General features: G+C 39.7%; 1 protein-coding gene across 1 annotated transcript in view; it reads right to left on the bottom strand.

The window, feature by feature from the left end:
- TNRC6A (trinucleotide repeat containing adaptor 6A) overlaps positions 1-25337 on the bottom strand; it is a 100789-nt gene that overhangs the window by 38346 nt on the left and 37106 nt on the right. Inside the window, 1 exon segment of the mRNA XM_044915643.1 lies at positions 8756-9175. Within this exon segment, the coding sequence (XP_044771578.1) occupies positions 8756-9175 (420 nt within the window).

The raw sequence follows: 25337 nt of genomic DNA, 5'->3' as shown, positions 1-25337 counted from the left end.
GACAATTAGAAAATCAAGTGTTGACATTAAACACCATTAATGACCAATCACAGAATCCTATAATCTTGGGACTCACCGCTATATATTATCATCTAGTTGTTTTCCTGCAGGTAGGAGGCAAGCAGTTCTCATGCTTCTAATACTTCCCCAGATTCATTCCTCTCCTTCGGTTTAAGGATCTGGTAGTTAAAAGTTCCTCAGAGATATTAACCTGCATAAGATGTCTGCCTTTAGACTGTCTTTAGGGGGTGGCTTATATTGTTCTTGCCAAGAGTAGTACTCAGTATCCTACGTGGTGCTTTTAAGTAACACATACATTCAAGTCACATCCCAGACCTAATGAACCAACTGCCAGGGATTGCAGGCCTAGAAAACAAATGTAACTCACTACTGGTATATTGCTAATATGGAAAATCAGGTTCATCTTGCATCATTTTCTCGCAAAGCACAATTGTCAAGCAGCAAAACACTATGAGCTAGAAAGAATAGCAGAAAAAAGGACTAGAGAGAGACCAAAAGTGTATATATAATTCACCAAATACATGAATCTTAAAGTTCCATAAGAGACTCTGATCTCCACTCCCTGTTTGGGAATCACTGTTTTAAGCTGCCAAATAGAGTGCGTCATCTTTCAGTGCCCGTGAGAAGGTCTTTCTCACGCAACACAGGATACCGAACAGTCTGTCTCACGGGGTAAAAACAAACCAATACACCAGCACCTGCACCACCAGCAGCATCATTCAGCACGGATCATGGATCACATGTTTTCTACGCATTTTTGTCACTGACTCCTTGGAACAACCCTAGAGCACAGATACTACCTTCACTTTGTAGATGGGGAAATCGAGGCCCAGAGGTTAAGTTATAGCAAATCACATGAGGAAGGCAGGATTCAGCATTGGATAATAAAGCAAGGTGGCTGAGAACATGGCTGGAACTCTCACAGACACGAAGATTCATGTCTGGGCTCTATGCAGCAGTTGTATGCCCAAATCTGCAAAACAGGGCTACAAACAGTACCTCTTTACCCAGCTGTTAACTATACTGTCCTTTGTGAAGTATTTAGCTCAGTGCCAGCTTCAAAGAAGGGCTCTGCAATGGGCAGTTTGGTACAGTGACTAAGAGCACAACTGTGCAACCAGACTGCTTGCGTTTAAAAGCTGCTCCGCCATTTCCTTGTGTGATCACAGGCAAGATCCTCAATCTTTCCGTACCTTAGTTTCCTCAACTGTAAAGGGGGAGCAATAATAGCACCTGTCTGAAACAGTCACTGGAAAACTAAGTGGTTAATAATTAAAAATGCTTTGAACCATATCTGATTCAAATTAGGTACTTAATAAATGAGGGCTGTTATTATCACTAATTAATACATATTGACGACTCTCCTGATTATTTCAGTCCTGTCTCCAAAGCACATTTTCCACTCCACCACGTCTATCTCATGGAGAACAAAATTAGAAATCATACAACCTGCTTACATTAAGTCTCTACTTAAAGGTCTCAAACAGAACACTAACTCCTGGATTATTCCCCCACAGATGCCTCTCCCCCCCTCCAAAAAAAAAATCCTGTTTCTTTATGGTTTTCTTCATCTCAGTAAGTTTCCTAAAACCTTACTGTGCATGGCAAATCCCAAACACCACCAAGCCCCAAATTCATCCACTTTTCTCCAGATCTAACAGTCAAGCCACCATCACCATTATCATCACCTCAAAGATGTGAGTAAAAGTACCTGTTGCCACTATTTGTTTTCTCACACATGCCAGTGTTTCTTGCCACTTCCACCCAGCAGGAGTAAGAAAGCGAGATTGGGAATGTCAGACAAAACGACCGAGGCTGAACACAAAACCTGGAATTTAACAGTGAAACAGCAGAAGCATTCTCATACCGACAGGGAAAAGGCAGGGTACTTGTCCTCAACACTTATACTCAGCCTTGTGCTGGAAGTACTGACCGATGAATGGGAACCCAGAAAAAAGGTAAGCATAGTGGAAAAGAAACAAAATAGATTAACATGTAAAAAGCAATAGTTTTCCTATATACCAGAAGTAGTCGACGAGAAAATGTGACCGAGAAAAGATCCTAACAGCCACAAAAACTATAAAGCAACTTGGAATAAAGCTAACAGAAATATGTAAAGTCATACATGATTAAGTTTTATTGCAGGCCACAGAAGACAACTTGATTAAGTACAGAAACTTGTTCCTGGATAGGAAGATAGAATAATATTCTTTCTTAAAGTATAATTATAAGAAATCGCTAACAAGAGTCTGCAACTTGGTTAAAGTGATTTAAAAATTCACATAAAACATGAGAGAATGAGAAAGAGAATCTCAGTAGTGGGATGGGGTGTGGGGGGCGCCGCAGGGTCACGTGACAGCTAACGAGCGCCGCACCGGCCAAGCAGCTAAGCTTCAGCTGAACGGCACCAGGAAGCCAGGGACAGACCCAAGTGTTTGTCAAATGTTAGTATTTTAAATCAGTAGGAGAAAAGGAATATTTGATACTTTAAAAAGATTTCTTAAAATCAATTTATCAAAAATAATTTCGTCTGATTAATGTGTTAAAAGATGAAACCATGAAGTTACCAGTGAATGAGAGTATTTTATACATAAAAGCAAAGACACCACAAAAGAAATGACATAGATTTGACTACTTACCCAAAACGTGAAGTCATTTTATGTCAGAATACATCAAAAGCAAGCAAGGAAACAAACAAAAAACCCCCAGCAAATAGCAGGATCCATTTTGCAAACCAAACTCTATCACCTTTAATGTTAGTAAAAATTTCTCTCAGAATCTGGTCATGACCTGGTTTGGAGGGGGCGGGGCATGGTCTAAATTTGTCTTTTGCTAATTTATTATGTATTTTCAGAAAATGAGAGACACCATCAGCATTTATTAGCTAAAATTTCATTAAAAAAATTTTTTTTAATTTCATTTTTAATCTAAAAACTACTTGCTACTTTCAAAAAACCCCAAATTAAAAGGCTATATCAAAAACTGCATTTACCAAGGATCTTTTGGTTATGAAAAACGTGTAGCTAAGACAGAGGTGGGGAGATCCCAGTCTAACTAAAGCTTTGAAAAAAAGACTCCTCAGCAATCGCAACTAAAACGTTTCACAGAGACAGAGACTCTTTCAGAATTGGGAGAGGTGAAAATTTTAGTGTTTCCCTTACAGACAGGAAGCCAAAACCCATCATCACAAATGATCCAGAGGATAAACACAGAGGAACATAATTAACAATGCTGTTACGTTTTTCCAGGGAACAGTGAGAAACAGTAAGACTGTGAAGGCCCAAGCTGGTGGGAGGAAAGGGGGCAGCAGGGGGAGTTTTACTAAGCATGGTGCAAAATACAAATTTTCAAACACTGCACTGATGTAGGCAAATGAAGATTTGGAAGATTGTGCCTTACTAAAGGAACACTGGAAATCCAAAATAATACCATCAGCTCTTATTCTCACACAAAATTACCTTATGAGAACTGGGGCAACTCGAGCACCACACCTCAGAAAGAATAGTGCATCTCATAGCACCTATTCCCAAAGATCAAAAGGGATATGTGGAGGCAGAGCGAAGACTGGCGATGATTCAAGTGATTTGTAAAGAAACAGTAATAATCTGCTCAGGAAGAATTTAGGTACAGGAAAAATAATTTATTTTTCTTATTAAATATACAGCACGTAACAAACAAAATAGTTAAACATGTGCCTTCTGCCTTAAAGAATTTTCATTCTCACCAGAAGGGCAAAGTCTTCAGAAGTAAATGTACTCTGGTTTTAGAGTATTTCTGGGAAGTATGACATAGCATCACTTGGGAATATGAGAGAACCTGGCATGCCCATTTCAAACAGCACTCAGTGACAAAGGTCAAAATGTTTCTTTCAGTTATTCTGGCCTCTAGTCCAGGGGCTGGCAAACTTTTTCTGTAAAGGCCCAATTAGTGAATACTTTCAGTTTTGCCAGCCAGAGCGGTCTCTGCGGCAACCACTCTGCCACTGTGGCCTGCAAGCCACCGGAGACAACATGTAAATGAGTGGGCGTGGCAGCCTTCCAATAAAACCGGACCAAAATGGGCTGCAAGCCACTCTCTGTTCTAGACTAAAGACGACAAAAGCAATACTCCCAACCAAATGCAAGGCACGGATCAGGACCGGTCTCTGGTCTGAGAGATGAGGTGAGGGTGGTGGGGAGACAGGCATAAAAGACAATCTAGGGGCTGCCCCTCCAGACCGGACGGCGAGGGCCTCCACGGGGTCGGGTCCGTGGTGATGGCCGTGCACACAAGAGAGGAGAGCGGAAAGGCGTTTTGGAGTTGGAATCGGCAGGACATGGGAAACCAGTGGCCTATGAGACACGGAGATGGCCAGTCAAACATGATTTTAAGATTTCCAGATGGGTGGTGACTGGATGTGCCAACCTTCTGAGCAAGAGAACTCAGCAAATGACACTGGTATGTGGCAAGACGAGGAGTTCAATTTTGGATGTGTGGAGTTTGAGGGGCCCGGCATCAGCTGAAGACATCCAGAAGGCATGAATAGAAGACTCAGGAGAGATCTGAAGCAAAGTCATGGGAGGGAATAAAATCTGAAAACTGGTCGAAGAAGAGAGCAAGAATGAGCTTTAAGGAAGAGGAAAGTGATCAACAATAAAAAAAAAATGTAGGTGTCTATTAAGATGAAAATGGAAAAGGCTGTTTTTTACCACAGCTACAACTGAAAATCACTAAGCCTGGATCTGACATTCAGAAAACCAATGACCTTAGTAAGAGCTATTTTAGTGAAGTGGGAAGGAGCCAGATTACAGAGGACTGAAGTCATGTATTAAAGACTGCAAACATAGACTATTCTGTAAGAAGGGGGAGGCGAGAAATTCTATAATGTCCTCAAGAGACTGGGGGTTTACTTTTTCTAATGATACAAACGTAACTACGTTTATAGACTAAGGGGGAAGAGGTCCAAGTAGAGAGCAAGAAGCGGAAGTTCCAGGACAAGAAGGATGGACACTACAGTGAAAAGACAGTAAAGAGCACAGGCAGATGGACAATATTTTCATCTTTAAATGTCTCTGGAAACTTAACACTTCTTTTCATTAAAACAGCCCCATTTCTTGGTCATTCACCAATATAGCTCAAATGTCCTTGAGGTTCTTTAAAAAGAAAGAAAAATTCAAACATAGTAAAGGCTATAAAGAGTAATACAGACAATACCCACATACTCTTCCCCTTAATACACTAACAAAGAATACTCCTGTGTACCTCTTCTCTGATCACATCTCCTTCCTTCCCCAGTGGGTCACTGAATGGTAACCACTCAAAATCTGAACTCATCCCTAAGCAATATAGAAGCTTTGTATTTTATATGAATGGTATCATACTATAAACAAACAATGACATTCTTGGGACAACCAGTGGAAATGTGAACACAAACTACCTATTACAGGATTTGCTGAATGTGTCTCCCCTTTTGCCTAAGGGTGGATCATGGTATCACGGTTGTATAGGAGACTATCCTTATTCTTAGGGAATTTCCTGTGGAAAATTAAAGGTGAAGTATAATGAATGTGCACATGTGTGCATATGTATGTACTTATGACGAGGAAGGTGAAGGAAGAAGGAGTGGGAAGGAGGTATGCGTGTGAAGTCAAGATGGGAAAACATTAACAACTGCTGGATCTGGGTGCAGGGTACATGGGTATTTGTTTCTCTACTCTTTTAGCTTTATGGTACATGTCAGTTGAATGATAAAATGTGGGTTGGGACACTCTAGACCATAAGAACAATACTGCTGCCAGCCCTGTTAGGTGTATGAGTGCTTCCCTCCTAGATCCTCTATTACATGAAGCCCTGTAAGTCCCCCAGCTTGAAGAGTTATTTGGGCGGTAGCAGAGCCCAACATCCTAAGGCTCTAAGAAATCAACTGCCCAGGAGAAGTCTTGATGTTGACTGAAAGCATCACTGTCTGAGGTCTAGTCACAAACCGGCAGCTGAGCCTACAGCGCTGTCTGGTTTGACCAGAGTAGGGCTCTAAAGGCGTGTAAAGGTATTCAGGTGGGGTGCAAAGTCAGTATCTTTACCCCTGTTCCCGTCACTCCTTTTCATCTTCTACTTCACTTACCTGCTAGCCTGCAAAGGTGCTTAGCTTAGGACCTCTGACTGATTTTATAAAGTACCTACTCTCATCTAAGGACTATCCCTGCTCTCTGCACGGAATGAACAAGAACTGAATTACGTGAGGACAAGGGAGGTGTATCCAGCACTGCACCCCTCACTTTTATCATGAAAACGTAAGTAAATATCTGTGTATGTATTTATTGTATGTATTGACCCACCCGTCAAATCTACTCCATTAACTGTATTTGCTCAGGAAACAAAAAAGTGAAACACAAATACAAAAATGAAAGCAGTTAAGATTATGTTTGCACAGTTGTGAACTACCTGTGATTCACAACACACAACTTTTGTGTTTCCGGACTATCGCTGATGCTGTTTATAATGTACACGACATTGCTCTTCACCGATCTCTAGCCTGTAAGGTGAGGACTGAATGTTAACATAGTGTGTGTGCTGTAATGAGCACCCCAGCAGGGTTAGTCACCGGGTCACTATGATCCTTAGCACTGTAAATAACCTCAGAGGCCAGGGCAGACCTAACGGTCTAAGAAGCCTTCCCTAGTTCACAGACACCCGACGGCCTCTTACGTGGCTCAAGTTGCTACTCCTTGTAGCATCTACACAGATATTTTAATGTAAATATGTGACATATGCTGGTAAGTGGGGATTCACAAATGTTTTTTAAAAAAGACAAAAGCACAAATCAGGTTTTCTTGCAGAGTGCTCTGCCTTTGTCATCCACATCAATTCCAGACCTCAGCCAGAGACTGCTGCACCCTCCTGGCTTCTATCCCCACCTCCACATGAACGCAGTGCCCCCTCGTAAAGTCCTCTGCGAAACAAGCAGGGTAATTGTCCTTCTCAGCCTTTGTTGAAGACTTCTTCCTATGCTCACATAGGCCTTCTTTTCATCTGAATGCATATCTATAATACTTTTGGGATTTTTGACCCATACCCATTTGTGAGAAACCTTCTTACACTCCTATTGTTTCCATTTCAAAAACAGCTTTGTTCTTTCATCTTCCAAATTTTGAAAATGATACTCAACATACCATTTTCTAAATTTAAGCCCACTTCCTTGTTCATTTTGTTAAGTGTGATACCACCATTGTTTAGCTTGTTATAGGTACTCAAGCATTCGCTGTGCGAGTAACCTCTCCTAAGGCTTTGATCACATTTTTAAAAAACATACTGATGACTCACTGTATCTGCTTTCAATCTCATTTCTCAGATGAACGTCAAGCCAAATTAACTGCTTGGTGTTACGTGTCATATGTCTAAATCAGACTCTTCTTCCTGGAAAGTACGGGTCCTTCTGTAAAAGTTTGAGGGAAGATAATTCATTCAGTACCTAAATATCAGGTGCTAAGCTATGCGCTTAAACGCATCACATAATTTAATACTCAAAGCAACCATATAGGTTGGGCACTAATGTCCATACTTTACAGCTTAGGAGAGGACTGAGGTAAGTTAAGTGATTTGGCCAAGCCCACATACGGTAGTAAGTGGTTACAGGGGTAGTATTAACTCAGGGTCACAGTTTAAGTTTGTATCCTTTCCAATAATAATGTGCTGCCCTAATTACCTATGCTAGAAAAATCACATCTGTGTCCTCTTCCTCCGTACCTACGACATCCAGTGTGCTGCCAAAGTACAGCAAAGCTGTGACAAGCACAGCTTTGGAGTCAGGCAGATCTTGATGTGACGCCAGCTCCACTACTTAGTAGCTGTGCAGTACCGTAATAAAACGGACAGAGGAGGTCCTGATACACAGAAGTGAGCACAGAGACAGAGCGCAACTCCTGCTGGGACAGTGAGCAATGGCTGCTCAGATGAGACGCAGACCCATGGAGCAATTAAGTTGTGACCAAGGTCACAAACACCGGTGTATGTGGAGCTAGGATTTAAAAACCTGGTCCATTTGGCTCTAGAGACTTTGTTCTTAACCAGTATATGCTAGTGGTTTCATGCGTGGGAACCTTGATTCTCCTCAATTCTCTATCTGGCTTGTAGTAAATGCTTCAAAACAGTTTGAGAAAGAATGGACAAACAACCCGTCAGAGCCTATCAGAACATACTGAAACAAACTGGCCTTTGAGAGAACTGTAATCACACACATTTTCTGCCTCCCCATCATTACGGAGCTCAGAAAGGCCCTTCTGTGGCCATCACTGAATGCACGTGCTGTCTGAATACCATTTCCACCTGCGGCGGTCTTTCTCGGGCACAGGGTAACCGAGCGATCATGGGGCAAGTGATCGAAGGTCTTGGTGCCTCAGTTTCCTCTACTGAAAAGTGAGGATAAGAACAACTTGGGCCTCACAGGGCTGTTGAGGATTCACTGCAATGATATGTACAACCGCTTAGGACATATGCTTGTGGGGGGGGAGGGTGTGCTCAATTTTAGCTGTAGTCTTATCGATTTAAGCTATAAGCTGCTTATGAAAATGGGTAGAACCTGGTGGGAAGGTGATTAAAATAATCATTTAAAAAGTGGGATGGGCAGGCAGCTCACAGGGAACATTTTAGGATTCTCCCTGCGCGGACACAGACAGATCCCCAACAAGCCATGAACGTGTCACCCTGCTGCGCTGCTAATGCGGACGGTTGGAGTCTCGTAAGAAAGGCCTTCTCTCACCTGACTGGTTTTTGCTGTTCTGCACCTCTCCGTTATTTTGTGGCTGTTGATTTGTTAAAGCACTGCTTTCTGACTGGCTGCTTAACACTTTAACAGCAGATCCCAGGTTTGCTGCTATGACAGGAAAATGCTGACCCCGCTTTAGAAGCTGTTTGTGTTCCTGGTGGCGAAATCGCGGTGGCACTTCTCGAGGGTACCGAGGCAAGGCCTGAGCTGGCTGCGGCGGCTGCTGCGGCGGCGGCTGAGGCTGCGGCGGCTGCGGCGGCTGAGGCGGCTGAGGCGGCTGAGGCGGCTGTGGCTGCTGCGGATTGTTGGCTGTGGCTCGCTTGGCATTATTATTAGTGCTGGTTGCTGTGGAAGTGCCGTTATTAGAGTTGGCAGGCTGAGGCTGGCTTACACTGGGCTTTATCTGTTCTGGCACTAATCCCAACAAAAGAAAAGGGGTGGAAAAGATTAGCCAGTAAAGTGTACCTCCACAGTAAGCCATCTAAGTAAAAAGGCACTAAGAACAACAACCCTGAAGGAACTGAAAGTTCAAGTGTGCGAGGACACCCTCATTCACAGGCTCAGGCTGTCTTAGGGGAGAGTCCAATTTTACTTCGGCAACGACCCCTCCAACAAGGGCACGGATGCCACTGGCGTCCCCTGGCCTGGGTGGCACCTCCTGCTCACCAGCTCTGGCCTGTGTTATTCTGATCAGAGAACAAGCACTGGTTCTACAACTACGGAACTCACAACAGCTCAAAGGGCAAAAGTGGCGAATCAAGTTTTGTTCATCCTAAAAGAATCCTCAGTTCCCTGGAAACTATTCCTAACCTGCCTCATTTTTAATGTGTTTGGTCCCTATTCTTCATCTCTGAAAGATAACACAAGAACAGATAGAAAGGGTAGAAAACAATCTGATCGTTTCTTTACAAAAAGGCAAAGTTAGCAGCATTTTTGTTGTTAAAACATAAAGCCTGGATCAAACAGAAGTCAATACAAATATTACAGAGTGAAATCTATGAAACTAATCAAAGTTGGAGAAATAACTTAGATACCCTGTCTTAAGCAAATCTGAAATAGCCATTTGTCTACTGTATGAACAATGTGAAATTATAAACAGTGGATTTCTAGACTCTTAGAAGAGAATAAATAAACTGATGGAAATGCCTTAGACTGGTGAAGATATACCCAATCTCTAAAATTACAGAGAGGCAGCATAATGTATGAACTTTTGGTGCCAGATGGACCCAGGTTTTAATCCCAGTGCTGCCTTTACTAAGCTTTGTGTCTTTGGGCAAGGTGTGTATACCTGACTGAGCCTATGGTCTCCGTAAGATGGGGATAAAACCTATACCTTGCAGGACTATCCTAAAGTTAAGTATGTTACCGCTTACAGAGCACCAAATACAAGGCTATACGAAGAGTGGGTATTTTTTAATGATCGGCACAATACCACCTTACACTTTTGTTAACAGTTGAACGTTTCTGTGAGTCTGATGCATCTTTACAGATGCCACTGTCAGATAAGTAAGTGCAATGTCTCCATGTGACCAGTGAGGACACTCGGAGAAAGCACTGTTCAAGGGTTGAGAGCCCCAGGCCTGAAATTTGAATAGCCCGCCCCCAGAACTGGGTTATCTCTGTGTCCTTCTCCTCGCCTGCACAGTACAGGAAGTCCTGGTCTAGTACCCAGCACACTGTAAAAACTAAGTAAATAGAAGCTATTCTGTGGGCCAAATAAAGGCAATATTTGTCCAATGCCTACAATGTGCATGATACTGAAACAAAAGGTCACCAGTAAGCCACCAAACCCCATGTCACCTCTCCTCTCCCCCCAACCCCTCACCCCCAGAGTCTCCTTCATTTAGCAGTCTGGCCTCACTATGGCCTTCTTTCTGAGCCACTGGTGGACTTAGCCTATATCACTAATACTAATATATTTTTAATACGTGATCTGGCCTTTTTCAAATATGGCTGATTTTTCTGAAGTAATACAAGCAAACTGTCATTCAGGAGGACCTGCACTGAAAAGTCACAAGCATTCTATCTGTGGCTTGGAGTCTTTTCATTCCTCCTGAAGGCAACTGAAAAGCCTCACATTAAGAAATTGAGTCAAGCACATTCTAGGTCTAATTACTTAATGTGTGAAACTTTCGTCTCCCAGACAATTTAATGCTTCCAGAAAGTACCAATAATGTATATTCCTTTGTCACAAGGAAAGTAAGGTACTAGAATATTCTAAAGTACCTCTGAAACAAACAAAAAGATAAAGTACATGTAACTATGAAATCACAGAGAACACAAAAACTCGAACTCAGCCTTTACGTGTTGAGTACCAGGCTCAGCTTGGTATTTCGCAACTGAACGTAACCTTGTAACACTTATAATACTATCCAGTGCTAAAATACAGGCTTGCCTGCCACTTTATTACTAACAGGAAAAGAAAAGATTGTAACAATTTAAAACCCAAACAAGATATTGTTTATAGGAGATGCAACAGAAACATGTTCTTTAATACATTCAAGGAACTAGAAGATAACCTACAGGCAAACACTGTGAAGGGCCTACACGAAGAATGTACAAGAACCTCAACACTCCATTTAAAAATGACCAGGAATTCAGAAGCAGGATTTACGTCGGTCATGTAGCAGCCCCATCCCTCCTCAAATTCAGAGAGCTGCTATACTTATCGATGAAATGTCACGGGGAAAATAAGGCTGAGATAGGGCCTCATTTCTGGGGCCAGAAAATTTCACCAACACCAGTAAAAACATTAAGACAATGTAACTATTGATTATAAAACTGAACTAAATAATCTGAAGTGAAATCTCAGATGTAAACATGAAACATACTAGAAGAATAAAGGAGAAGTTAAGAGTGTGTGTAGGTAGGGAGGTAAGGATGGGGTTGCTGGGTAACAGATATAATTACTGAATAATTTTGGCTACTGTGTATGTGCAGTTAAAATTTAGGTTAATTATGTCAGTAAATATCCAAACCACCAGAAAGAGGGAAAAAAATGAGAAAACAAGAAAACCTGATCCATTCAACAGATACAGAAAAGGCAATAAAAAATTATTCCAGAACTGCAGTTAATAAGAACTACAAAAGAAGATGCCCAGTATAGTGCCCCAAAGATCTGTAATCAAAATAAATGTGAATGAGTTAAATTCACTTGTTAATAAAGGGTCTTTAGTTTGTTAAGAAAATAAAAACTTGGGCGCCTGGGTGGCTCAGCCGGTTAAGCGTCTGCCTTCGGCTCAGGTCATGATCCCAGGGTCCTGGGATCGAGCCCCGCATCGGGCTCCCTGCTCCGCAGGAAGCCTGCTTCTCCCTCTCCCACTCCCCCTGCTCATGTTCCCTCTCTCGCTGTGTCTCTCTCTGTCAAATAAATAAATAAAATCTTTAAAAAAAAAAGAAAATAAAAACTTAAGGAATACTTTGCAAAAATCAGTCCTGAAAAAAAAAAAAAAGGGAAGTTTGGGGGGGGGGGGGAAGTACAAAGACAGATATAGGACCAAAAATGCTAACAAAATTTAAATAAAAGCAACATTAATGTCAGGTTTAAAAATTTCAATCAGAAAAGCATCATAAAGAATGAGATATCTCATACTGATAAAAGAAACCAACTAAAAAGATATAAACAGCTAAGAATCCTATGTACCAAACTTTAGTATCAAATGTAAATCAAATGGGAGACAGAAAAACTGAAGGAAAAAAAAAGCAAAACCACCTACCTTGAAAACAGGTAACACCCTTTTTGACAAATACCCATGGAATAGTCATAGAAAGTACGTACGTGTACACAGACACACACACACACACACCATACAGCACTATAGAAAACATCACTAAATTACAAAAAGTACAAATAATACAGATGGTATTTCTGAATTACAATGCAATCACATTGGAAACAACAAAACCAGCAAATAAAAATGCCTTAAGTATTGAGCTGAAGAAGAAATACCAGAACTGCAGGTTTATCAAGAAAATACCAGTGAAAACAACACACATAATAAGTTTTAAGATAAGACTAAACCAGCAGTAAGGGAAAAACTCCTGGTCTTAATTATTTTCAACAAACAAGAATAAATATAAAGCATCTTACTCAAGTTAAAAAATGACCTAAAGGAAGCACAAGGAATTGGTGAAGATAAAAGTAGCAATCAATGACTTTAGAGGTGAACTAATAACTCCAAGGCATGACTTTATGAAAAAAATTAACTAGTTAACCTAATTTTTAAAAAACAAAAATGGAAAAAAAATGAGATGATTTTTTAAAATTAAGATATTTCTTTAGGCTCAACTCTATAAATAATTTGAAAAGATGGAGGAAGGATTTAACACTGGCCCCACAAGAGGCAAGAAAATAAAGATTAATTAGCATAGAAGAAATGGAGGAATTGATGAAATCACCCATCAGGATCAGACAGTTTGATCAATATTGCCATACTTTTTTTTTTTTTTACTAGCATACTTTTAAGAAACATGGAACTCTAAGTCTAATGCTATTTAAACTGTTGAAGAGCACAGCAGAAGATGGAACACCAACACTATTACAAATTAAGTCTGACAAAATTTTAGTAATCCCAAACAATGGGGAGAAAAAAGAAGAAATATAAATAGTTCAGGGATTAAAAAAAAAGAGAGATGTAACTCCAAATGTAGAGATTCTGGAAATACAAGAAAATACTATGTATAACCTATACCTGTAAAACAGAAAACCAGCTAAATGGAACAATGTTCCATAACATGGCTTGGCAAATCTTTCCTGTAAAGGGCCGGACAGTAAGCATTTTAGGCTTTACAGGCCATCCAGTCTCTCTTGCAGCTACTCAGCTCTGCTGTTGTAGCACAAAAACCAGCCACAGACAACACATAAATGAATGGATGTGGCTCTGTTCCAGCAAAACCTGATACACAAAAATAGGCAATGGGCCAAATTTGCAAGCTATAGTTGCCCAGCGTCTGCTCTACAAAATATAATTTACCAAGATCAGCTTATAGAGGAGAAGATCCTATAATAACAGAAGACATTGAAAAACTCCAAGATTTACCTCTTTAAAAAGCACGAGGCCCAGATGACTTTATAGGGAATGTGCATATAAAATCCTCAAGAAACATATCATCTCAATCTACATAAACTGTTCCAGAACAAAGAAGTACAGGTTCAAAAGACTGACTAGATTCAAATCCTGGCTCTGCATCTTACTAGATGTATAACCGTGGGCCAGGTACTTAACCACCCTGTACCTCTGTTCTCTTATCTGTAAAACAGGGATAGTATGAATACCTCTACCATGTAGGGTTGTTGTGAGGTTTTAACAAGATAATGGATGTAAAGAACTGAGAATAGTACCTGGCACCTGGCACCTCAATAAATGTGAGTGACCACTAATACCACCTAGGTTAAAAAAAGAGGAGTAAGGATGACCCTCAGGTTTCTGGCCTGGAAGGTGGGTAGTCAGTGGTACCATTTACCAAGACATGAAACAGAAGACAAAAACTGAGTTTGGGAAATGCATGAGAGAGAATGAGTTTAGTTTTTAATGTGTTAGGTTTGTTGTTACTCCAGAACAGCAACTCTCAAACATTTTGGTCTCAAGACCCCTTTGCATTTTTAAAAGTTATTGAAAACACCAAAAATCATCTATGGGTTACAATTATATTTACCATATTTGATATTTAAACAGGGAAATTTAAAAAATATATTCATTTAAAAAATAAACTCTTACATGAATGAATATATATTTTCTGAAATAACTATTTTCCAAAACAGAAAGCCAGTGAAAAGCATACACTGTTTTACATTCTTCCAAATTTCTTTAATATGTGGCTTAACAGAAAAGCAGGTACAGTCTCACATCTGCTTCTGCATCCAATTTGTTGTAACATCCACATTATGGAACCTCTAGAAAACACTACGTACTCATGAGAAAAAAAGTGAATAAGACCAAGTCTTCCTATCATTATGAAAATAGTTCGACATTGTGGATCTCATGACAGTTTCAGGCAGCCTCTCTGGAATCTTCAGAAAAACTCTGAAAACCACTGATATAGGATAGCCATGGGTAGAATGCAACTGAATATATGGTTCTAAAGCTCAGTAAAAGTATGAACTAAAAATATAAATTTAGGATTCATCATACAGGTGGAAAAAAATCATGAGTAGAATGAGAAGAAATGGCAAGACCTAAAGGATGGGTTCCCCCAGCAGATAGAAGAAGAGAAGTAAAGGCAAGATAAGTCAGGACTGCTAGAGAGGCAGGAGAGAAGGGGTCATTTATTTTAGAAAATGGTCTCACTATTTACTCAAGCAGGGATTTCTTCCTCAAATTCTCCCTATCCCCAGTAGATTATCTCCTTGATAGAATTCAAATGCATCCTTATCATCTATAATGTCCCTGCTGTGATTTTGGCCCTCCATCAATTTACTCTTGCAAAAACCTCCTGATTGGTCTTCCTTGGCTTACATCTTGACACCCCCCCCGCCAATCTTCACCCTCTCCCCCAAATCTCTCTTCTCTCTGCCCAAGTTATCTATATCACTAAAGTAACTTCAGAAATCATCTAAAGTCCTTGGCCTGGCCAGATTCATATCCTGTTATGTCCACACACGTTTCCTTCTCTCTCACACCAAGTGTGTGCAACACTCCAAAAGGTACCATTCTTTTTCATGATGTTCTTTGTGTCTAAAATGACTTGATGCATTTCTTGGAAATCTGTGTCCACCTTTCCTAGGAAACAACTAATCACCACCCACGCCCACCCTACGTTCTGCTAATCTTAAAAGCATTTTATGACAAGCAATTTCCCCTCCTCTATTCCCATAAAACTCTTCTTAATGCATCCCTTTCACTGCACGTGCTTACTTTAAGTGCTGGCTTTTCCTTCCCTTTATCACTGGCATTCCCAGCACCAAATACAGCAAATGGCCAAGAACTGCTAGCTGAATGAACAACTGTAGAACTACCAGCATATGAGATGAGTGAACCCACAGAACAATACCGAATGACATTGCACGTGAACATTTAAGAGGTGGAATAATTAAGAACCAGTAAAGAAGAGAGAGAATGATAAAGAGAAGCAGAAAGAGTAAGGAAGATGATGGTAGCTGGTTAGTATGTTGCTGATAACTCAGTGGTTACAGATCTCTGCTCAAAAACAAAAACAAAAACAACCAGAGCCAGCATCCAGAGAACAAGTTAATATGACTGTTAATCTGGGAAGATACCCTTATCAGCCATAACATCATATTGTCCGTAACACCAGAAAAGTATTTTAAAGGAATTTCATTCAGTCAGTACAAAATACACATAGGCACTACAATTTTTTTATGATACATTTTTTGCCATACTGTGACCCAACTGGTCTTTCGCACAGTTTAAAGCAGACGGGCAAAAGCTGAATAGGCCCAGAAATAAACAATTAAAAAAAAATTTTTTTTAGAATGGAGAAATTACTCATGCAAAGAATTCAAACCAACATTTTCCTAAATCATGATCCAAATCAAGACTTCCCACTTTGCAAAACAATAAAAGAACCAATACTACAATTAACTTTTGCTACTTTCATGTATTTGATATTTCTTATGTATAAACATTCTATCATTCTGTAAACCTGAAGCTGTTCGAAAAAACAGTCTATTAATTGGGGGGGGAAACCCCACAGCAACTGTCTTACGTTCAGGTAAAAAAAACCAAGATTAGATAAGAGACAATTTAATATCCCAAATCCTAAATACACCAAGTTCTCAATTTGTAAAAAAAATTTTTTATTTACTGTTATTAATAATTAAAATTATATTAATATTTACTTCTTTTTAAGATTTAATATTTAAAATGCCATTTATATAAATTTATTTCAGAAAATAGTAAATGAGTGAACTTCCCTACTGGCTATCTACAAGTTTAATAGAAACAACAGTCTAAATATAAAGCAGCCATCAACATCCTGAATTACCACCACTTAATACCTCAAGCCCTTCCTTTTTTTTTTATCTTTCCACCAAAGTCTATAACTTAGCTTCGTGTAAGAGTTTTCATATTGGCTACATTGTAAATCTTCTAGAAATACTGGCTTAAGTAACAGCATAGTAGACAAAAATGTCATTTTAAGACATGATTTCATTTTAACAGAATGAAACATTAAATTGCCCTCCAAAAAATAAAAACCGTATACAGATTTGTGTTTGAATTCTTAAAAGAACTGAAATAGTTGAAATTACCAGTTTAAAATAATACTTAATACACATCTATGGAATACACAATGTTTTTTAAGACTGCTTTAGGCAAACTTTAAATTTACCAAAAGTAACTATTTCTAATCTCAAAATGTGTCATTATACAGGAAAAACAAAACCATCATGTTAAGCTCTTTGAAGGCAAATGGTGAGTACCCATGAAAGCTCCTAGTTTTATTCTCACATAAAAGCAAAAGTACAAGATTTTCCTAAGAATTTCTTATTTTTATTAAGAGAAAATATCCTACCTTCTCAAACAAATATGAGTAGGTGTAATCAACAAGATAAAAATGTACTAAAGCAATTGAGTAACAAGCCAGTGTTTCCAGAAAATAAAAGGCAACATTTCTAGCTGTCAATAATTAGGTTAAACTCCAAATGCTTGATACTTAGGAAAATCCTTACCATTGCTCAAAGGGTATTTTAAAAAATAAAAGTCATCTGTAAACATTCTTTAAAATCTTCATCACAGAGAATGATTTTATGCTTTTAAAAGCCACAAAATAACTTCTGGAAAAAAAGCTACCATGCTACCAAGTAGTACATTTAAATTGTAACTGCATTATCAAGCAACACCACATACAAGATTTGTCTTTCTTCCCTACGGTTAATGCTTCCAATAAGTAATCAATCATCCTGTTAAGCCTAAACTCTCAAACCAATCATTCTAGCTGCCTGCCGCTCTCACTAGTCTTCCCCTGACAGAATCTGCCTCAGGACCAGAGTCCGCGCCAACAAGCGCGGGTGCAATCAGTTCTGCAGCTTTATGGATGAATGGCAGTAGCAACGTCACATCGGGACACAGCTTCAAAAAGCACACACCTGATGAAAACTTCAAGCAGATGAGAAAATTCTCTATGCCAAGAAATTCCAAAGAAGGGGGTTTCCAACTTCTGTTGCCTTCCAACTCCAGAGCTTTCCACAGAAAATGGAGGAAAGGTACAGTGTCACTTTACTGCTACGGAGGTACTGCTCACCAGCTGCCCCTGTATTTGAGGCCCAGTAACTCAAATTCCATCGCCTTGTATTTTAAGAGGGACAGGAGGGGAAACAAGAAGCCAGCCGGTTAAACAGTGCGAAGAGCAAACTGTTCGATTAAAATTGAACTTATAAATCAAATTTATTTACAACTTGGCCAAACATTGTACTACTATAAAAATCCTCTTCTTATTCATTAATAAGCATCATGGATGATTTATAATATATTTCCCCTGTATGATACACATTCCCTGTTCTATACTAACTTCAGTTCGTTCTGGAATGCTGAAGGGCACAGAGGGGGCAAGTCTGGCTTTTAAGTTGATACACACAGAGGTAATGCTAGAATTTTCATTGTGGACAAACGGCTGCAGTTTTAAGTGCCACTAGTCAGCCTGGAAAACACCTAAATGCTTGTCAATCCATTAACTTCTGCTGATCCTTAGCAAGTAGGTTGAACTATATGGCTATTGTGACAACTTGAAAAATACGACTTAAAAACTAATATGAAATATAACACACCGTATTTATACTTTACACAGGTACAAAAAAAATCTTAACATTTCGGTTAAAAAGTTCCTAAAGTAAGGAAAAATACCATGCAACAAGATATCTTATAATCGATTCAAAATTAAATATTGAATTTAAAATAAGTATTACACTGAATTCATTTAATTTTAATTCACTTCACAAATCATCCAGAAACGGGAAGCATACCCTTTTCCTGGGTCTTAGGGAAGCACCTACCTCCAATCCCTCCGGGAACTCGATCTTCCTCCTCAAACATCTCCCACCTCAAATTACTAACACAAAGAGAAACATAGCTGATTTGCCTCGATACAATCCTCTACTCTTCAGCAAAATGCCTGAGCAATCTGTTCTAAAATACGGACCTTTTCTAACAGCTGGAGGATATCCACACAATATTCACAGCATGGTATTTCCAAGATCTGTAGTTAACCTAACCATCACATCTTGTCCAAATATATGAGATTCAGAACAGTGGGATGATAAAAGATACAGTTTTCAGGCAGAGAGGCACATGCTTTAAAAGAAAAAAAGTCAGACTGCCCTGCAGTCTCTTTCATAACTTACAATTCTAGAAGTGATCCTTAAATTTGTTTAATTATAACTGCTATGGGATATTTGTTTAAAAAAAAAAAAAAAAAGATTCTTCAGCCTCACAGATTTACTAAGTCAGAATCTGTATTTCTTAAAACAAGGGTCACACGTGGTTCTCATGTCTAAGTAAATTTGGAAAACTGTTCTGGCAGATACTGCAGCTACATCTAGAGAGCTTCTGACTTCCATTTGTGACTCAAAAAAAAAAAAGATTAACACCTAACAATTCAACTAGAAGTCAGTAACAGGAGCAACAACCAAAGTCCCCAAAACACTGAAATTTGGGGAAAAAAAAAATCAAGAAGGACCACAAAAGTTATGCAATAAAGGAAATGTCCTAAACCACTGAAGATAACAAATTATTTAGGAAATACAGGATGGTTAGTTGGTTTTTTTTTTTTATTAGAAAAAAAAGTTCAGGGGGCGCCTGGGTGGCTCAGTTGGTTAAGCATCCGACTTTTGATTAAGCTCAGGTCATGATCTCATGATCAGGGTCATGAGATCAAGCCCGTGTCAGGCTCCAAGCTGCCCATGGAGCCTGCTTAGGATTCCCCGCCCCGCCCCCACTTGCATGCTCTCTCTTAAAAAAATGAAATAAAGTTCAGATAAATCAAACAGTTAATAATGCTATAAAATGCTGGCATTTTTAAAAGCTTTTAGAAAACACAGGCAAAATTTTTTCTAAATCTGGGTAAACGGTAGGTTTTCTCAACATAAGTCAGTCAAGTAATTAATAAAAAATTGTTAAGTTTGACCAAATAAAATTATGCAGTATAGTTTATTTTTGCAAGGGTGTGTGTGTGTGTGTGTGTGTGTTTATTCCAAATTAAAAGGCAAAGTGGAAAAATATTTGCCCTTTAGAACAAGTTAAAGGGACTCACTCTCTCTCCCCTCCCACTGCCTACCCCAACTTTCCCTAACAGAAGGAAAAGAGGTACTGTTTTGGGGTAAGGCCCCTAAAGCTAACACAAGGAAACATTCCACAGAGTCACTAGAGTTTAGGGCCAGAGTTTAAGCTAAAAGTATAAAGATTATTTAATTTTGCTTTTCTTCTTCTGAAATATATATTTGCATCCTCTGCATATATACCCCCTTGCAGGGTCTACTATCGAGCAAAATTTAGATATTTCTGCCTGGTATCTCATCCTCAGAACAACTTCAAACATATGATATAGTCCATAATGTTGGAAATATTTGCATCAAATATATGAGACAGAATGCTAATAAGCGTATTATACAAAGAGCTCGTGTAAACTGGTAACAAAAGCTCTAAGGTCCAGGAGGTAAATGGGCTAAGAACAAGAATGGGCAATTCATAAAATGTGAAAAGCACAAGTAATTAAACACATGATATTCCATTTTACCAATAAACAAATATAAATCAAAGCAATAAAGTACCAACTTGGGCCTGCCGAATTTATAAAGATATATCCCATTCTCGTGTTGCAAGACCTATTCCTTGCACTATGGCAGAGACGCTGCACTGTGATTCACCCATGCTGGGTTGGGCTCTACTTTAATGAGAGGAAAAACCTAATCATCATCTGGGTGAGGAGGAACTCTGAAGTGACTGGGGACACTGCTGGTATGCCCAGTCAAGAGGCTGAAAGGTTGCTAGAATACTGCGCAACCACAGGGGTGGGAATTAAAATTCACTAAGTATCAGCTAAATGCCAGGCACTATATCTGATATCGCTCTAGCCTCATGATTCTGTAATTTTGAAATATTATTTCCATTTTACAGATGAGGCGATTAAGGCTTAGAAGGCTGCCCATGATCAAACATCTAGTAAATGGCAGAGCTGAAATTTAAAACCAAATTAGACCCCCAAACCAGTGTTCCTCCTAGTATAAATTAAGTTTCCCCTTACTTACAAGAGCAAAATCAAACTATCCAAAAATAGGAAAGTCACTAATTATAGCTTAGTCACTTTGAAAGCTGCAAATCAAAAATTTCTATAATAAGATGTCTATACTCAGCATTTACTAGCCTCCGGTCCTGTGATTTATGTTCTATATTATTTCATTCCCACATCAAGTAGCCTGGATTATCTCCTTTCCACAGAGTCAAACTGAGGCACGGAGGTTAAGGAACTTGCCCAAGGTCAGAGAAACAAGAATCATAAAGACAATATTCAAATCCAATGCTATCTCCCTCAGAAGCCTGGACTTTTAACACCATGCTGTGTTTATGCTAGAATTCCATGATTATCATCTTCAGTAGAAGATTCAATACTTTTTGCTTCAGGCCAAATGCTGTCTTTGCAGCTGGTTTTATCAAGTGCATTTCCACTGAGGCTATAGCCGAGAGAGTGCTCTCACTCAGTACACGTTCTGAAGCACAGCTACTACTCTTATTAGAACTGAAGAACATAAAAGTGCAAATTAGGACATATACTGTGTTATTTCCTAGTCTGGAGCTTTCTCTTACCTGGTTATAGCTGATAAAGCTATTCTTGCTAATCTCTCCTGACTTCTCCAAAATTTAAACCAGAAGACTCCTGATTTGTTGTTTTGGTTTTTTTTTTAAAGGTGTGTTTGTTCCTCCGTAGGTTTTTTATTTTTTTTAAGGTTTTATTTATTTGAGAGCAAGCGAGCCAGAGGGAGAGCATGAGCGGGGTGGAGGGGCAGAGGGAGAGAGAGAAGCAGACTCCCTACTGAGCAGGGAGCCGGACATGGGGCTCAATGCCAGAGCTCCGGGATCATGACCAGAGCTGAAGGCAGACGCGTAACTGACTGAGCCACCCAGGCGTCCCTGATTTGTTTTCTTTGAAACTGAAGACCTGACTGTTGTCAAGGCAGAATCTCAGGGCTTAGGATACAACCTCAGGATACTCCCACAAGCCTCCAACAACTATGGGATCATTGGTCCCTGAATCTACTTTCCAACAATAGTTTGCTTTGTTGACTGCACTGATCTCTGCTTTTCTCCTATTTCCCCGTCTTTGCCCCACCCCAGCCTCATCACAAACATCTGAAGTTACAAAATCTTTCATTGTTATTTAATAATTTGTTGGTATTTATAAGCAAACACACCTACATCTGCTAGAAATAAAATGGCCCTGGGGATGCGGAGAAAGGGGAACCCTCCTACACTGTTGGTGGGAATGCAAGCTGGTGCAGCCACTCTGGAAAACAGTATGGAGGTTCCTCAAACAGTTGAAAATAAAGCTACCATATGATCCAGCAATTGCACTACTGGGTATTTACCCCAAAGATACAAAAGTAGGGATCCGAAAGGGTACGCGCACCCCGATGTTTATAGCAGCAATGTCCACAATAGCCAAACTGTGGAAAGAGCCAAGATGTCCATCGACAGATGAATGGATAAAGATGTGGTATATATATACAATGGAATATTATGCAGCCATCAAAAGGAATGAGATCTTGCCATTTGCAACGACGTGGATGGAACTGGAGGGTATTATGTTGAGTGAAATAAGTCAAACAGAGAAAGACATGTATCATATGATCTCACTGATACGAGGAATTCTTAATTGCAGGAAACAAACTGAGGGTTGCTGGAGTGGGGGGTGGGGTGGGAGGGATGGGGTGACTGGGTGATAGACACTGGGGAGGGTAGGTGCTCTGGTGAGCGCTGTGAATTGTGCAAGACTGTTGAATCTCAGATCTGTACCTCTGAAACAAATAAAGCAATATATGTTAAAAAAAAAAAAAGAAGAAGAAGAAGGTAGCGGGAGGGGAAGAATGAAGCGGGGGAAATCGGAGGGGTAGACGAACCATGAGAGACGATGGACTCTGCAAAACGAACTGAGGGTTCTAGAGGGGAGGGGGGTGGGAGGATGGGTTAGCCTGGTGGTGGGTATAGAGGAGGGCACATTCTGCATGCAGCACTGGGTGTTATGCACAAACAATGAATCATGGAACACGACATCTGAAACTAATGATGTAATGTATGGGGATTAACATAAGAATAAATAAATAAATAAATAAATAAATAAAATGGCCCTTATCTTACAAGCATAAAGGGGTCCTTAGCATCCTTCACTACCTCATTGAGTATATAAATTTAGATTTATATATAAATCTATACAAATCACTTTCCTTTCTCAATACAAGTAAAGGAAAAATGGTGACTTTGATATACCTAAACCTCTACTATTTCCCTTGGAAGCAGAAGGCCATTTCCCCCCCCTCCTGTTAGTGCAGAGTTACAAAGCTCAAAGACATCTTCCATAGGAAGAAAGACATTTGCCATTAGTAAATTCTTCACCAGCAAGAAACTCTGCTTCTCCTTCAAAGAGGTCCGCACACATTTGCCTTCACAATTTCTCATAAAGTGAACGTACTTTGATGCCATATTTGGAATCAGAACCTGGTCTGCCCAATATTACTTAATACCTGCCTGTAACACAGAAGTCATGTTTCTACCATTATGGAGAAAAACACTGCACGGAAGCCCCAATTCTAACAGAACTTCCCTACCTGTGTGACAGGAATGGTCACAGGTATGCTGAGGGGAGGAGTGCCTGCCAGCGTCAGCCGGGGGCAGCCCCTTCTGTTTCCCTAACAGTCCCACAGATACCAATTTCCACGTGAGCCACTATGTGAACAAGGTCAGGCAACACACTCCAATCACAGCTGTTTAGGCCTCAGTTTCTCCTCTGAAAGATCTGTGTAGCACAGGAATTCTTTGCCAAGCCACCGAAGTTCCTGAATTTCATTATCACAGGACTGCGACTGAGAGACTTAAGGCCTTATGAAGTAATACACTGAGACCACAGGTAAATATATTTACCTCTACTAAACTAAAACAAAGATAAGAATGGAAGCACAGTTGGGACAAGGACTTGGGAGTTGGGTTTTGTTCATGCATAACAGTGACCACAACAGTACATGAAACAGGGTCGGCACACAATAAATATTTCACAAATGTTAAACGAAAAAAAAAAAAACACAAAACAATGACACTTTATGGATCCTTACTTCGGAAGAATGGATTAACAGACAATTATTTTTCATTTATCTTTGTTTCCCAAGATGACCTCATGAGATTGCACAACACAGCTGATATTGGCAGTGACGATGAAAACGGAAAGAGTGCTTACTTATTAATGAGAAGGGAACAAATTAAACACTTTCTTCCTTTGACTCAAACAGTCATCTCAATCATACTGCCACAGTTAAACTGTGTCCTCTGCCTTTATGAGCTTTCTTGGTCAATAAGCATATTGAAAAGCAGAGACCTGTCTGTTGCCCAGCTCCTCAGAAGGTACTTCGTCCCTCCTTCTGAAGAATGCATGAAATGGAGGTGATGTGGGGTTTTTGGTGGTTTTTTTTGTCAAAGTCTCTTTACATCTCCCCAAAAGAGGCGGAGCAAGGCATTTCAAACTTAATTAGAAGTCAGGTTTTGTCCCAAAAAGGGACTGGTTTTCACTGTGTAGAGGTCTGACACAGGGAGGAAGCTTTTAGAAAATCAGCTTCTTGCCTGGTCCTTGAAACTCTTACGCTTTTTCATCAACAAAGATGAAGTAAACAGTTTCAGAGCTTTCTCTAATAATTCCTGAAAAGCCAACCACTTTACACATTGCAGTTGTCAGATGCTCCCTGATTCACAAAATTATGTTGGTGATACAACTTTTTATTTATTTCTTTGTGCTCAGGGAAATACCATAAAACCTGTTAGAAGATCTTTCTGGGAATATTTTTAAAACATGCATTGTTTTAGTTCATTCACTGAATATTATTAAAGCACTGGCGTAGCCTTCCTACTTTGTTTTCCATGTAAATACAGGACTGTTTTCAAAGAGAAAGCAGCAGTAGAGCCCACTAGAGTTAGTCATCAAATCCTGGCTCAGACACTCACTGGCTGCATAACCAAAATGCAAGTCACTTTTCTTAGCCTCAATATGACTTCTAAATGTGATGATACGATCCACTTTCATAGGGCTGCTGAAGGGATTAAATGCAGATTTATATTGTTCTAGTACACACTGATGAAGCCCTACTCCCATATTAGTTTTTAAATATCCTACTTCATGAAGCCTCAGACTTCCCAGCCTGCTGCCTTGGCCCCTCCCCTAAGTCCCAAACATTTCCCAAAATTCAATAGCTGAAAGATTACTCTTAGCATATGAAGCTTTTAGGACCCTGCTCCAGTATGTGTTCTGAATCATTGGTAACCATTCATTATTAGTGATTAAATATTTAGAGTATTCCCCTTGATTAAATGAAATAAATATAAAGCAGTGCCTGACACATAGTAGGTGCTCAAAGTTAGTTACCATGATG

This window comes from Neomonachus schauinslandi, chromosome 5 (assembly GCF_002201575.2).
Source record: "Neomonachus schauinslandi chromosome 5, ASM220157v2, whole genome shotgun sequence".
In the NCBI taxonomy this organism is placed as follows: Eukaryota; Metazoa; Chordata; class Mammalia; order Carnivora; family Phocidae; genus Neomonachus; species Neomonachus schauinslandi.
This window is presented reverse-complemented; position numbering and strand designations above follow the sequence as displayed.